This window comes from Primulina huaijiensis, chromosome 14 (assembly GCF_012295235.1).
Source record: "Primulina huaijiensis isolate GDHJ02 chromosome 14, ASM1229523v2, whole genome shotgun sequence".
NCBI classification, from domain to species: Eukaryota; Viridiplantae; Streptophyta; class Magnoliopsida; order Lamiales; family Gesneriaceae; genus Primulina; species Primulina huaijiensis.
Window position 1 is genome coordinate 4,701,917 of NC_133319.1, and position 9,296 is coordinate 4,711,212.

Here is a 9,296-nt window from a genome sequence, read left to right on the forward strand (position 1 = left end):
TTAGACAAATTTGACTTTGCACAGAAGTTAAGAATCTTTGTTCCAGGCAAATCATTGAAACCTTGGTTTATAAATAATATAATAATAAAAAACCCACGCTTTTAGATAATGTATATTAATTTTTTATATTTCCACGTGACCTATCCATTTTATACCATATAATAAATTAAATAGATTGTACAATATGAATTAAAATTCCTCTTTTCTAAAAAAACATAATCAATATTATAAATAATTAGGTCCGTTTTGTAGCAGATGTAGCTAATTAGGTGTCTGCTATTTGTAACTTGTAACATAATTATTCCCTGTTTCAATCAATATTATAAATAATGTAAAACCAAATCTCTAACAACATGTAAAATACGGTTGTCCCAAATCTAAGTTTGTGTCCAAAAATTCGTATTTATTTTTATGTTCGAGGTTCATGAAATTTTCCATCGACCTTATATATAAGAATGAATAAGAATAATTGAATGCAATCTTGTATATTGGAAGACTAGAATCGCCTTAATCCGGAAAGATGGTAAAAATTGCTCGGCTGTACTGCCTTTTGCCTTTAGTCGAGTCGCAATTACACATTTTCTTGAATATACAACCAAAAAGTAACAGAGAAGAAAAAATGACAGAAATTTGAGAAGTTAAGGGAAAAGCATTAATGGTGTACATGTGAATGTCTATATCTCCAGCCTGGCCTTTGTCGCCTACCTTAATCATTCGGACAGTGATTAAAATAGTCAAATGCAAGAGTAGAACTCGGTTTTCATTTGTATTGTGGGTTAAGTTTCACTTCTCTTTCTAATTGTTATAGTGTTGGGTTCATATTTCAAAATTCCAATTTCCTCAGAGTATCTGCACCTTTGCCATTTCTTCTTCCTACCAACTACTGCTAAATCCTTTCCACGTTGGATACTTCTCCTCCATTTCAAATATTTGGTTATTGGTTACAATTAACAACATTCCATTGTATGTAATATATATACACGATACTACACAATAATCCATTCCCCTCGACACTCACTTTTCTTGAAATCTCGGACGAGTTGCAGAATCTTAGCGCGACAAGCACACTCATCCTTATAGTCGACTAAACCATTGGAAAAAAAATTCAAGTTCCACCAGTCGATGCAAGCAGATTCAGAATTCGTGGATCATATATCAAAGTTTCAAATACAACTCGTCATTTTCATAGAAACATTCCAACAGGTTTATTCGGGTACAAAAAAAACTAATTTTAATCTCATGCCGGTAGACTCACATGAGAGGCAACACGCGTAGAAATTCCAGAGGACATCGAAAAAAATAAATATTTTAGGAATACTCGACATGTTAGGTAGCTCAACTATCTGGAATCATAGGAACCAACAGATAGAACTCTGAATCCTCGTCGAGGCTTAAATTGTCGCTGCTTTTGGACAAACTTTCTCTGGATTGGTTCTTGGGAACACCATTTTAGTTCGGTAAATACCAGCAGCATTTAGTGATAGAGCAATTTGAACGAGTTCTGAAGATGGCGTGCTGCTTGTCATCATATTGAAATATGATGAACTTCACAAATTTCAGTTCAGCCTTCCCAGCAGCCCAGTAAAGTATCTCGATGACAAAGCCTGAAAGTAATGGAGGCTTAACTAGACTCATAAACATTCAGATGAAATGGTCAGGCAGAATAACTGGGGCGAAATTCAAAATAAAAAATAGAATAATAAACTATGCCTTCTCCATGAGCTGTCTACCCATTAAAATTGACCATGTAACAATCTCACAATTGTGATCACAGAAGTCAACCCACAGAAAAAAATCAACGAACAATTATTGTTGCATAAATAACCCAAGGAGCAATAGGTGGTGTGTGCATGGTCATAAATAATCACCACCACATGGATCCAAAATCTCTAACGCTTCCCACTCCATGATCCAGCAATAGGTGGTGTGAGATGGAAATACATATACATGGAGGAGGGGAAGCACCCAGCATTCCCTTTGGGAAAACTCAAGGCCGCGTGATCAGCAAGGGAAAAAATCACTTCTCCAACCCATTCAATAACCTTTTATTTTCATTTGAATAAACACAGCAACCTTATGCATGTGACGACGATTAAGTATCTGTCGACTCCCTGATAGTTTCCCATTACTAGGTAATGGCTCAAAACTCAATTTCTATGTCATATATACTCCAATGAATGTAATAGTTGTCTTTTAATGACTTAACAATTAGTATATCCATTCTTTCAAGAAATACCAAGTAAAAAAAGTCAAGGCAGACGAGCAATGTGTCAACTGGAAAGGTGGAGAAAGATTTCAACTAAATATGAGGCTTCTCAGAATCGCAAAATAAATGAAACCATACTCGAATATAAATGGAATATACCATAGGCTCAGGGGAATTCTTCACTGTTGAGGCCTTGACTTGAAACTAGTAACATTCCACGATATAGGCAGAACTCCCACTTCAATTCTGCGACTAATCCCAAATCAAGTTTTTTTGTCTGACACAACCTGCAATGTAGTTCCTTTTGTAATCCAGGCTGTGAGTTCTGGTTGATTTTCAGAAGGCTTAAGAGAATGTAAAATTCCATCCTCAAGTTCCAACCCATAAACAAAAGGAAGCCTTAAAGAGAGAAAGCTATCTGGCGGCAAAACCACTGGACAACCCAAGCTAAATTGTAGTTTTTGGTCTCGGGCAGGAACAGAAGGAGGTAGACATGACACCTGCGGTTTAGACAAAATTAAAGCATCCAGCTTTTTATCACAGGAATCCCCATACTTCCTTGAAGGAGGCCAAATGTTGTCGCAAACAGAACACTTGTACAAAACTAACAAAATTCAACATATCTAAACCATAAAAAATTTAAATACACTTCAACAATTCACGATAAAAGCAAAATACTACTCAACAGTCACTTTGTGAGAAATAAAGAGGGTAAGAACATTGAACACAGTTATCAAATTACGAATAAAAAAATCACACATTTCCACCAATAAATACACATCTAGATTTCAGAACGGTATGATTCATTCTGAGAGATCAGGCAGTAGAAGGTTAATCTTGTTACTGTCATCTAACTGCGAAAAAGGGAAGTAAAATCAGATGAAAACAAGAGGTCACCTTAATTTTACACGGACTCCAAGAAAAGGCTTCGATTGGTTAGGTTATGAATGAAACATGAAAAAGGTTTCCCAAGTGAAATTTTTGGAGATGCTAATAAAGATAGTCATGAAATACAAGTATTTCCTCATTGTACCCAGCTACATTAAAAAAAGAAGATGATTTATTTTGGCCAAAATATCAATGAAATTCAACATCTAATGCTTTTACCTTCTTGATTTTCACTTTACTAGCTTACTTCACTAGTGCATAGAGTCACATAACATTACCAAAACACATTGGTATTTTCTGCACTATATACAAAACTAATAACAATAAATGGCAATTCATAAACTGACACATACCTCAAATTGTATAATTGGGTTTGCAGCTAAAAGGATAGGAAAGGAAGGTGTCACCTGCACATAAAAAATAATCAGCACATGTTCAAGCCAACTACACACACATGTATGCCCACATGTATATAATTTTTTTTTATACACAATGGGGGTGGGAGATTTCCTAGCTAACTAAACAACCCATAAAAGTGGGATTTGAACCCAAGATTTCACATTCAGGTTTTACAGGGAGGAATGCTCAGGACAAAGTTGAAAAATCTAGTCACACGTTAAAATCCACGAAAAAAATCATGGTAAATTGTTCACAGAAATATTAAGTCAGAAAAATAATATGGTATTTATGTATTTAAAAAATAAGCAAAATACACACAATTGATTGTAAAACACTTTCAAAGAGCACAAAACACAACACATTTGACATAAAAAAAAAAGAAAGAAAGAAATTGGTAAAGTAGCACAGACATTGACTGTACACAGAAAATTCTTGAAAGATAAGTATAAGAAAATGCTTATTAGAGTAAGGTTGAACTTCTCAAAATTATACTCAGCTGTACTTGCTTCGTAATCCACAGAATCTGCTTATAGTCATCATTTAAAGGAGAAAATTACTAGACCTGTAATTATCTCTGAAGGATAACAACTAGGTAATGATACCACTAAAGAAGCAAAAACACCACCAGTTGGCAAGTCTTTTTAGAAAGGAAATGTAAACACTCAAAACGTAGCTCACCATGTGATTACACAGAAAAGGTTATAGTTTTTAATGATTTACGGGTGAGGGTGAAATGAACAGAAAAAGGAGATTTCAGGTGAACCTTGTCGCTAATAATTTTAGCTACCACAGCCCCAAGACTTAGCTTAACAGAAGAAGGATTCGTACCACAAAAATCCTTTGCAATTGTGAAATTGTGCTAGCAAATTTAATATTTAATGCATCATTCTGGGTCCCAGAGTCCCTACAATACGGACAGTTCATATAAATAGGCAAACTTCTGTTCATCAAGGAGAAGGCACAACCACCGTCTACAGAAGTAGATTGCACAAAAGTATCGAGATTTTTCATCGGTTCAGAAACATTTGTCCCATTGAACTGTTCCTTATGTGGCTTGGTTGATTGCACAGCTTTACCTGTGTATTTGTTTCCATTAGCTACTTGCTCTCGAGGCTTCTCTACGTTTTTGGCCTTACCACCACCACCAATAATTATGCCATTTGTCTGCCGTCGTGTTTTACCATGGCTAACAATTTTACCATGTTTCACATGATCTTGTTTTTGTCCTGATTTTACCACTGAAGATAGGACAACATTCTCTTCTGGCCCCGTACATGATGAACCAGGCTCAGTAAGATGATCTGGGGTTAGTATAAATCGGTGGCCATGGGGACACTCATGTTCAAATCCAACATATGCCATAACACGATCCATAGAACTGGAACTTCTAATCTGCCCAACATTGGTTTCAACATGTGAAAAGGAATTACTGTATTCCTGGCCACCAGAAGCAATCTGATTAAAGTTCAGTGTTTTGTCAACTGAACCAATATTTCCAGAAATTGGTGGTTCTACATTATAAAGACTTTCACTAATATCATTCAGATCCCTAGATCTAGAATGATGTTTCTTAACAACTTTATCAGCATATGGAATAGGTTGCTTTCTAGGAAAAAGAGGAGGAAATCCAGAGTGAGCAGCAGCTGATCCTGAAACAACTTCAGAAAAAGGCTTTTTCATTGTAAAGTTGAACAATCCTCTACCAACAATTGTGTTCCTACTCCCCGAATCCGTCCTGTCAGAAGAGAGCCCTATTTGCATTTCTTCTTCACTTTTTACTTGACCAGAAATCAACAGAGACTGAGCACCATCCGATGTCTTAGTCTTTCCATATGTAGCACTTTCAACTTTGATGTTTGTATCTAAGCAAACTTTCTGAAAGTCTTTCAGCATTGAACAATTTGCTTCTGTTAAATTCTCATGGAATATAGCCCATCCGAGAAGAAACTTTTGTGTTGCATGAAAGCCACTCTGAAGTAAACCTTTTGAAGGGTCATAATACTTGGCACTTCCAATTCGGACTAAATTCCATGATGAGGGTCGAACGGGTCCTTTAATACTTTGTTCTGGAAGCAGGATGGCAGGAAGAAACTTGTCGCAATCAGCAAGAAAACTGTAGGCAACATTCGCAGTTTCATAATCAAAGGGATCTGGCCAGAGTTGCCTAGAACGGCCACACGCACATGCATGAAGGTACACAAATCCACTTGAATGAGGCTTGCTTACAACATCTGAAAGAGTTTTTTGATCGTGTCTTTGATGCATACAAGGTTTTCCTGTCAGACTAACAGCATCACATAATTGCCTTCCAGAACTCCAGATAGATGTACAGTCATCTTTCAATTTATCTATAGACAGTTTCACAACAGGTCCCTTCACCATCAAGGAGAAGGCGTGCAAGGCCTTCTTTAAATGGTCCTCATGCTGAGAACTTGGATAACAACGAGGTAATTCATCTAAATAAACCTTCTTGGCAACCGGAAAGGCTTTTTGGCACCACATGTTTGAAAACCTAGAGTTCAGTCCAGTAATACTCTCTAGATGAGATACGGCAGATTCAAACGGATCAGATGAACCTGCTTCCTGTTCACGAGTTCGGTTAATCTCAGTTTCATACATGCACGATCGTTTGGCAGAAAGTATTCCATTAAGAATCAGCAGAGAAGAAGACAACCAGATGTCCAAACTGGGGAGCTCAGGAGTATTTACTGTCTTTCCAGAAGCCGCTGCAGCAGCTGCCGCAGCTGCCGCAACAGCAACCATGCCAACACCAGCAGAGGAGCCAGCGTTGGTGCTAGTAACCAAACTGCCTCTCCCTCTTAGGAGCTCACACTGTCTGTAGATGAACTCCTTCAAGGCAAGAATATCATCTTTGTTTGCATACTGTTTATGATTTTCAAGCAGAAGAGAGTCTGATGTTTCTTTCCCATCTAATACTTCTTCTACCAGGCCGATAGCAAACTCAAGCGATTCACCACTCTGGAATGAACCGAAATCAACAAGTGAAACAGCCTTTGATGCATCAAGGGAAAATAGAGGGGCTGAAGTAAAAATATCCCCCCTCCTTGAACCAGCATGACCGCTTTCAGAACCAGAAAGTGTACGACATTTTTTAATTGAGAAACGAATTTGTGCCTCAAGAGATGATTGCATTTTCTTTCTCAGCCCACCTTCACACTTGTTCACAGGTCGAGTAAGAACAACAACAGAACTAGATCCTTTCATGGGCAGGCTGGGTTTAGCCGAATTGCTCGAACTAGATAAATTTAGTGAGGAGGCTTCTGTAGGCTCTTCCATTTTGCTACTGTGGCTGCTGTGTTGAATATCATCGAAGTCATCAAGAAAAACAAAAAGTACAACCGGGGTACATAGACCAGGTAACAGAGAGGTATAAGAACCTAAACCTGACATTAGCGTGCTTGTTGAAGCATTACGCTTTAGAATACCTCGACTTTTACCAGGGGAGGGATTGTTAATTGAAGTTCTGAAAGCATTCATTGTTGTAGAAGCTGACGAATGTGACCTAGACATCTCAGGTAGCTCATTTACAAATGGAGCAATTGATTGCTTAGCAGCTTGCAGAAGCCGAAACTTTTTTAACAACTGAGTATCAAAGTGTGACCCCTCTTCAATGAGTACAAGTACGTGACAGACCTGAAATGCTAAGGAAATATTATATTACTTAACTAACTTCGAAGATTACAAAGAAAGTATGAAAGGAAAAGTCTGTACTCCTCATTCATTCAATTACATTTATAAAAATGGAGTCCAACGTACAGATTTTTTAATCTAGTGATTAAACTTATATCACACATACTACAAAAACAAGAAAAATAAAAGGGCAAGGAACGAAGTAAAACACATTCTCTGATTAAAGAATTCGCAAATGATGAATTAGAAGAGTTAAATCAGAGTAAGGAATTCATGCTTCATACATCCTTGAGAAAAACCGAAAAAAATACCAATTCTGCCCAAAAAAGGAAAAAACATAGTGCATTCACAATACAAAAAGCATTTAAGAGGTATTTTCCTATCACGAAATCCTGGAACCTGAAATCATTTCACACATTAATAAGATTTCAGGAACACTGGGAGCCGAATTCAATCAGGTAAATCTCAAATTATGCAAATTAATTCTTGAATGTTCTCATGGTGCAAGTGAAACGTCATTTCAAAATTCATTCAGAAAGAAGCATTCATTTATTTTAAGTATATTTTATAAATCTGAGTGAATAGAAAAACCAAGTGTCTTTCAGCAACAAACATCAATATACTCCTCTTTTCATGTTTAAAACAATATGAAGCTTCATTTCACAAAAGAAAAATTAACATGCAGCATAGCCTGCTTAGACAGAACGAGGGTACCATAAAATTTGGAATTAAAATCCACAAACAATTGTATGCATTGAATGCAAATATTTCGCAAGCGCAAAAATCCCAGAAATACTTATTTTTCCGGTTAAAATTGAATTCCAAAGTCCACTTGCATAACTGAATAACACTCAAGAAGTCAAATAAACCAGAAGTTAAACTGGACGAACAGTGAATATCGAAATCCATAAGCAAAACTAAACTTACAGAAAACATAAAAAGCAAACCCTGAAGATCCTCGAGCTCATGGTCCTCAAAAACCGAGACCGACGCTGGCCGGGTCTCCCACAATCCTTTCGAAGTCACTGGGAAGCCAGTCGTCGAAAACTGCAAGTACAAAATCCCCTTGTTTTGATAGAAGCTTAATTTCCTGCTCCTCAACCATTTATCTATCTCCGGGTTGATATCGTCGCCTTGTAAAGGGAAAGGCCGGTCCAAATTTCCGGAGCCGAAGACGTTGGAGTCAATGATTTTGTTGATCAGATAAGTCACATCCTCGTGGCATTTCCCGACAAACCCTACGACGGTGACGCCATTCTGAGGGGAAGTAGACGATGGTTCAGGCGGAGTTAGAGATGGCTGTGCCTGTGGGTAAGGTGGGAGGGGTGGTGTGGAGGCGGGACGGACAAGAACCCGCATAGAGGGGGAACGGGCGTCCATTGAAACGCGCACTGTTGCAGGTTTGGAGGTTCTATGGGCTTCTCCGGAGAATTCCGGGCCACTGGGGCTCCATATCCGAAAAGGTTTTGACCCGCTAAACCTAGCTTTGGTTAATCGGGTGAAGACATTTGACCCAATTATATTATACTAGCTACCTGTCGGCACATTTTTGGTTCCAGAGTTGTTTTTTATTAATATTTGTATTATTCAACTCTTGCTTTATTAATAATATATTAATATTTTATCCGTAGGATTCAAGAAGTGTTATTTTATATAAATATTTTNAAAAGAAAAAATAAATCTAAAAAATTATATTATATTTTGTCTATCAAAATTTCAAAAATAAATAAATATTTTTCTATTTTTTTTCATTTATTGGATAAATAAATTTTGATTAAAAATTTTAATTATTTTTTAGAATATATTTAAAAATATTTATATTGAAATTATAATTAAGAAACATAATAATAGCAAATTAAGATCATTCAATATACCAAAATTCATGATGACTCTCCTTTAAAAAGTTGAAAAATAAAATATTATATAAAAAATATTTTATTTAATATGGTAGATAGTTAATATGGTAGGTAGTTATAATAACTAAATATATAAAAATAACACAAAAATCAAAATCATAAATAAAATTAAATGAAATGATATAATAAATATAGAGAATTAAATATAATTTATATTTCAAAGGACGTCAAATTCAAATTTTAAATTTAAAAAAATTAAAAGATTTAATTTCACATTTATTTTTTATTTGTTTTCA

General features: G+C 36.2%; 1 protein-coding gene across 3 annotated transcripts; it reads right to left on the reverse strand.

Moving 5' to 3' along the window:
* Positions 1-1,204: 1,204 nt before the first annotated feature.
* LOC140956574 (uncharacterized) lies at positions 1,205-8,647 on the reverse strand. Of its 3 annotated transcripts, none has more exons than XM_073413369.1 (5): positions 8,072-8,645; positions 4,322-7,147; positions 3,448-3,501; positions 2,366-2,706; positions 1,205-1,604 (listed from the first exon to the last, which is right to left on the reverse strand). In XM_073413369.1, the coding sequence occupies exons 1-4, from the start codon at positions 8,522-8,524 to the stop codon at positions 2,470-2,472; spliced, it is 3,570 nt and encodes a 1,189-aa protein (XP_073269470.1). In that variant the 5' UTR covers positions 8,525-8,645; the 3' UTR covers positions 1,205-1,604; positions 2,366-2,469. The 3 variants fall into 3 exon arrangements, with proteins under 3 accessions (XP_073269470.1, XP_073269473.1, XP_073269472.1); XM_073413372.1 differs by having other exon boundaries at positions 4,322-7,155; positions 8,072-8,308; XM_073413371.1 differs by lacking the exon at positions 1,205-1,604 and having other exon boundaries at positions 2,487-2,706; positions 4,570-7,147; positions 8,072-8,647.
* Positions 8,648-9,296: the final 649 nt, after the last annotated feature.

Coding starts and splice junctions, on each gene's coding strand:
- LOC140956574 (XM_073413369.1), bottom strand. CDS start 8,524: ATGGACGCCCGTTCCCCCTCTATGCGGGTTCTTGTCCGTCCCGCCTCC. Junction 7,148..8,071: donor GTTTGCTTTTTATGTTTTCT/GTAAGTTTAGTT, acceptor TTAGCATTTCAG/GTCTGTCACGTACTTGTACT. Junction 3,502..4,321: donor AATTGCAAAGGATTTTTGTG/GTACGAATCCTT, acceptor TTTTATGTGCAG/GTGACACCTTCCTTTCCTAT.